The sequence below is a fragment of the Raphanus sativus genome, chromosome 7 (assembly GCF_000801105.2).
Source record: "Raphanus sativus cultivar WK10039 chromosome 7, ASM80110v3, whole genome shotgun sequence".
NCBI lineage: Eukaryota > Viridiplantae > Streptophyta > Magnoliopsida > Brassicales > Brassicaceae > Raphanus > Raphanus sativus.
Window position 1 is genome coordinate 25,031,347 of NC_079517.1, and position 6,000 is coordinate 25,037,346.

Below are 6,000 nucleotides of genomic sequence, written 5' to 3' on the forward strand. Positions count from 1 at the left end.
ATTAATAAGTCATCTGCCACTTGTGTATCATCTTCTTTCTTCTCCACAGTTTCTTGTAACTTCAGCTTTGCATCGGGACACTCAGAGGCGTAGTGACCAGTTTTGTCACAAGAGAAACATGTAATGTGGCTTTTATCTTTTGCTCCGTACTGACCCTGTTTGTAAGCCTCTCTTTGTGCATAATATCCAGTTCGACCTCGGCTTCTTCCTCCTCTCGAAACTCCTCGTGTGCCACGTCCTCTTCCTCTTCCATAGTTTTCTTGATATTGCTCATTACTGGCGTACATAAGTTTTCCTCGATCATCACTCTGTTCTTCTTCATCATCTTCGTTTATTCTTTCCTCATATGCTTTCAATCTTCCGATTATGTCTTCAAAGCTAGTCTCATTCAGATTTAGCATCTGCTCAATGGAGGCAACTATAAAGATATACCTTTTTCTAGGTAAACCTTTTAAGAAACGTTTCACAAGTTTTGGTTCGTCTATAGTCTCACCAAGTGATGCACACTTTGAAGAGATTTCAGTTAACTTGCCCACGAAGCTATCGATACTGTCTCCTTCCTTCATCTTAAGTTTCTCAAATTCTGTCATCAGAGTGCTCAAGCGTGCTTCCCTCACTCGTTATGCTCCTACGTGCCTTGATTTTATTGCTTCCCACACAGCTTTAGCTGTGTGTAGATGACCCACTTGCAAGGTTAGAGCTTCTGGAATAGATTGAAATATTAGTGCTATAGCCATGTAATTTTTCTTCACATGTTTGCTTCCATCTTCAATAGTTTCCCAGACATCATTAACTTTGAGAACAATTGTCATCTTCATAGCCCAGACAAAATAATTAGTAGAGTTAAGCATCGGAAGCTTGATGTTTGAAGATCCGACATCTTTGTTGCTCAGCTCGACTTCGTTCTTCACTTCTTTTATATCTCCCATGATGAATATTATATCTCGTAATCAATGGTTAAGTTTCCTTAAAGCTCTGATACCAATTATAGAACTCAAGAACTCAAGAACACAAGTATAAGAAACACGGTTTCTTATTCACCACTTTCAATAGCTTAGAAATTCACTCAAAACTAAGCTCTCAAACAATCACACAATCCGTGATCATTCCTTACAACTTACAATGCTTTATATAGGCTAAGATAACTTCCTAAACCTACTAAAGATAACTCTTACAATATTTCCTAATCCCATTACATAATAGACTTTCATAACAACATTAGGATTAGGATAGCTTATATCTTAAGCTAATCTTTCAAGCTTATCAACATTTATTCCCATTGCTCTTGAGCTTCTTATCGACTGTGGTAAGACTCCACCTCGTGACTTCAAGTGTCCTGCTCCACAGTAGAGGAATCCTCTCTTGGATTGATCTCTTTGTGTTTCATTTGTTACAGTGAAAAGTTTTTAAGTTCTCCAGATTTATGTTCTTTTTAATGTTTTCTGATGGCTGAATCAGTAGCCAAAAAGTACGTAAATTTTGTTATTTCTCTAATTCGAAAGGAAACTTTATGTTATTGTAAGGTTATTGTACGTTGAAATAATGTTATATGAAATTTAATTTTTTAACGGGATTCTTTTTGGAAGACTGCTTACTTTCATTACTTAAATTGTTTGGATATAAACGAAAGAAGGAAACTCAGATAGTTTCCTTTTTCTCTCCGCCAGGGTTTCCTAGGCGCCGTACGTGAGTTCGATTCTCGATGTCGGCGGCGACTTAGCTCGCCGGCGTCGCCGTTGTTCCTCTTTTCTCTTTTCTTGCTTAAACGTTATATTCGTCGTGTTTCCTGGTCCGGTTCTTCTTTGCTCTGCACCGGATCTGTTTTCTTTTGTGCTGGGTTCAATTTGCTTGGTCTCAAGCTCGTGTTCAACTTGCTTGGTCTCAAGCTCGTGTTCGTTGTCCTCCATTTATTCCGCCGCTCGCTTCTATGGGGATTCTCGAGAAGCCATCTCAAGCTCGTGTTTGTTGTCCTCCGTTTGTTCTGCCGCTCGCTTCTATGGGGATTCTCGGAAAGCCGTCTCAGGCTCGTGTTCGTTGTCCTCCGTTTGTTCTGCAGCTCGCTTCTCTTGGGGTTCCCGGAAAGCCGTCTCAAGTTGTGTCTTTGCTCGCGATCCTCTGTTTAAAGGTTCTCTTTGGACTTTGCTTCCCCTTTCGTCGAAATCACTCCCACTCGCTCCGCCACCCGTGTACTTGTTCGATTCAACTTCCTCTCCTCCATCTTTCATCCGAAATCTACATCATCTCCGTCTAAGCCGTCTTCGTTCTGAAATGATATTCAAAAGTAGTTGGGTCTGGACCTATACTATTGTTGAAGATGCAAGTCCATATGCCCACTTACCAAAACTCAAGTCCATGACTTTGAACCTGCGACAATCTACTAGAGTGATGGTATTTCTGGGTAAATTAATAATTTATGATGGGTTCATCAGGGTCGTGAGATTATTCCTATATCTTTCTTTTATGAAGATTTTTTTGGTGGGTTCACTATCCTCCTCTAAAAAAGGAGAGTATTTCACAACCATTCCTTTTTTCGATGAAAAGAGATGATATCTCGGGTCTTTTACCGAGCATGTGTTTCAGCTTACTCACCCGTTTGTTATCTTGTGAAGCGGTCTGTACGGGGCCCGAAGGTGCAATTGAGACTACTTCGGTCTGTCTCGTTGGTGAGGATTGGCTCTCAACGTCACTACAAAATGTGACTAAATCTCTGCTGTTCGACTCTTTCGTAAAAGATTTATCTATGCATTCAAGTCTCGGCTTGAATTCACTGTCAACTTCCTTTGAAGAATTATCCTGTTTAGTTTCTTTTGCTGTTGTAGTTTGTTTTTCTCTTTCAAGAGGATGCTTAACTTCCTCTTATGATTGTAGTCTATGAAATTAATTAGTGAAAACAAATTGTGTTAAAAAAACGAAAGAAGGAATTCAGCATCCTATTTGATACAAATCATAACATAGAACAACAACATAAATGCAAATAGATAGATCTTCGTGAGAAGATGACAACGAATTCAAAACAAGACGAGTCTTCACGACAGTTGGACAGCTGAAAATTTATCGCATATTGTGATGTTGAAATTCAACCCTTACCTAAAAAAATAATTAATCTCGATTGCATCCTCTGGCCCCGTGGAGAGCGCTACACAAGATGACAAACTGTTATATAAGTTGCAAACTTTGCTCGGAAACAAGGCTGAAACAACTTCTCCTTTCATGAAAAGAAGGTATGGTGATAATATTTTCTCCTCAAAAGAGAATTATGAAAGACTCGGAATTATTCAACACACTGTTAATCTCTTCAATAAAGAGAGATATGACAACTTGGGCAAAACGATTTGGGTAGAATCCACAATGAACTCAGCGAAAATATTTGTTCATTTAATCAATGAAAGCAAACCCAAAACACATGTTAAGGGTCATACTTTCTCCACTAATCTGCATTGGGACCGGCTCACATTTTCAAGATGCATCATGCGCCAAGGCCTATATGACAAGAAAAGTAGAGAAATGTCAGCTTTGACCATCACGAATGAGATGGAACAAACAGGTCCAAGGATTTCTATGGCTGGGGGTATAGGGATACCAGAGGTTTGTCGGAGAAAAAAAAAATGTTGGGATCCAGATGATTTATCTCCCGACGTTGACAAAGAAATCATGTCCTTTTTGGTTGGCTTGAGAAAGGGAAAACGACAGGTGGGTGCAGGGTCAAACATCGACCTAGAGTAACACCATCAAAAAAGAACAAGGCGAACTGTTAATCAAGTAAAGGTAAAGAGCTGCAACTGTATAAGATGGTTGGTGAGATTGTTCTTTGTGGGTTGTCCATGATAAGATCAGATCCGGAGGGTCCAATCAGAAATGCAGAGAAAATATAGCCCCACACTGAGTATGATGTCATCACCACCAAGAGATATGGCTTTGTAAATCTGTTGAACGAATGGAGAAAATTCCAGGGAAGAGGTCACGGTGAGGCAAACTAGTACTTGCATGAGGGAAAACTTTACAAAACCTCAGGAGAGAGGTTTAGTTATGATGAACCACAGACGACTGCCGGAGAAAAAAAATCTCTGTAGACACAACCGACAACAGATCCTATTGCGGAATTTATAGTTCTGATACTACTTGTAGAGTCAATCTAAACTCTTAACAAAACTTCCTTGGGAGATTTGTAGCACATGGGACCATTCACTACAATCCAATGTCCCTTGATCTTTCCCATTTATTCAATCCTTGTTCATGACACAAGATTTTTTAACCCAGTTCACGGCCGCACCGCTACATCTGGGGTGGATCCAGGATCCACAACATCCAGTATGAAGTATCGGAAAACACCTCTGATGTGGTTTACAAGATCATAGACTCTCTCTGTTTATGGGTATGCAAACCATAGAGAGTATAAAGAGATTACAAGAGAAGTACATGGCTAAGAGATAAGACTAGAACAACATATCATCTCTAGCTTACTCTATCTCTCTAAGAGACACCATGGAAGCCTTCTTGGATGCTTGAGGCTCGTGCCTCCCAGAAGCTTGGCTTAGAGATCTCTATCGTGATGTCTCCTTCTTTGTATCAGCACTTAACCTAATGGGTTTTGATGATAAGGCCCATAGTTGGTCCGCGCGTTGTTGGACCCAATTTTGGGCAATCGGGCTAATGGGCCTGTCCCAGAATAACAGGCCTCAAGATTGAGGCCCGCAAGAGGAGCTCGATGTGATGACGAAGTCGATGGAGGAGTCGGAGATCGCAGAGTCCGTTACGGAGATGCGAAGTCAAGACTATACAAGGAGAGAGAGATCGACGTTTGAGACACAACGAAAATCCTAGAGAGAGAGCATATCACACACTTTTACCTTTCTTACTTTATCTTAGAAGCCGATCTTGTTCAATCTCTTTGTTATAATCGATCTCTTTGTTATTCCTTGTAATCGATCTCTTATTCAATAAATGTCCATTTTTGTCAACTGATTTCCGATTACATCGTTGTGTTCTAAGGATATCGTTTCCTACATCCTTTTTCATTCCCTAATTTACTTTACAAACACTACAAAATACTGAGTGTAGACTTTAGGTTCTTCATTTTGGCGCCAACTGTGGGAAAGATAAACGAAAAAAATCCTTGCTAAGAACCCGATATAAGATTTCTAAGCACGATTATGGATCCTAACCAACAAGGACAAGGATTCAACAGATCGAGATCAAAACGATCTACGACCTCCAAGCATCCCGCGATCGTCACTCCGCTCCTGAATCAGGAAGCGATCATCGACTAGGAAAAACGACCTCAAATAAAAACGTGATAACCTTCTCTCAATACGAAAATGCCAAACTCGAAATGCCCCATCATGATGCTCTGATCATCACGATAGAACTCGCCGGCGTAGCCATTTCGAAGGTCCTCGTGGACTCTAGGTGCGTAGCCAACTTGTTGTCGCACGAAACCCTCGAGAAAATCGATCGACCTGACGTGGTGATTGATAAATATGCGCCTCCTCTCTTTAGCTTCGGGGGAAGCAGCGTACCCCTATTAGGGAATATAGCGATCATCGTCAAAACATACGACCTCGAACAAGAAACCGAGTTTTCAGTGATGAACAATCTCTCGCCTTTCGATGCCATCCTAGGACGACCTTGGCTTCATCGAATGAAGGCAGTACCCTCGATTTATCACCAGTGCGTAAAATTTATATCTCCAACCGGGGAGAAAACCATCTACGGTAACCAAAGGCAATCACGATCCTACTACATGACAGGGTACCGCAAGATGTTCTCGCAAGAAACGAACCAACCAGCGGTACGAGATCCCTAACAAGAGACCCCGAAAAGGATCTCGCATGCACCGTCTCCTTAGACCCTCGCTCACTGTAGAAATGCGTTAGCATTGGACGCGATCTCCAACCAAAATTTAAAGATGACTTAATAGTCTTCCTAAGAAACAATATCAATACATTCACATGGTCTTCAGCCGACATGCCGGGTATCGATATCGGCATCGCATCACATGAT

At 41.0% G+C, this 6,000-nt stretch overlaps 1 protein-coding gene across 1 annotated transcript; it reads left to right on the forward strand.

Moving 5' to 3' along the window:
• Positions 1-5,329: 5,329 nt before the first annotated feature.
• Positions 5,330-5,803, forward strand: LOC108850571 (uncharacterized). The gene has a single exon (XM_018624080.1). The coding sequence runs from the start codon at positions 5,330-5,332 to the stop codon at positions 5,801-5,803; it is 474 nt and encodes a 157-aa protein (XP_018479582.1).
• The last annotated feature ends 197 nt before the right edge of the window (positions 5,804-6,000 follow it).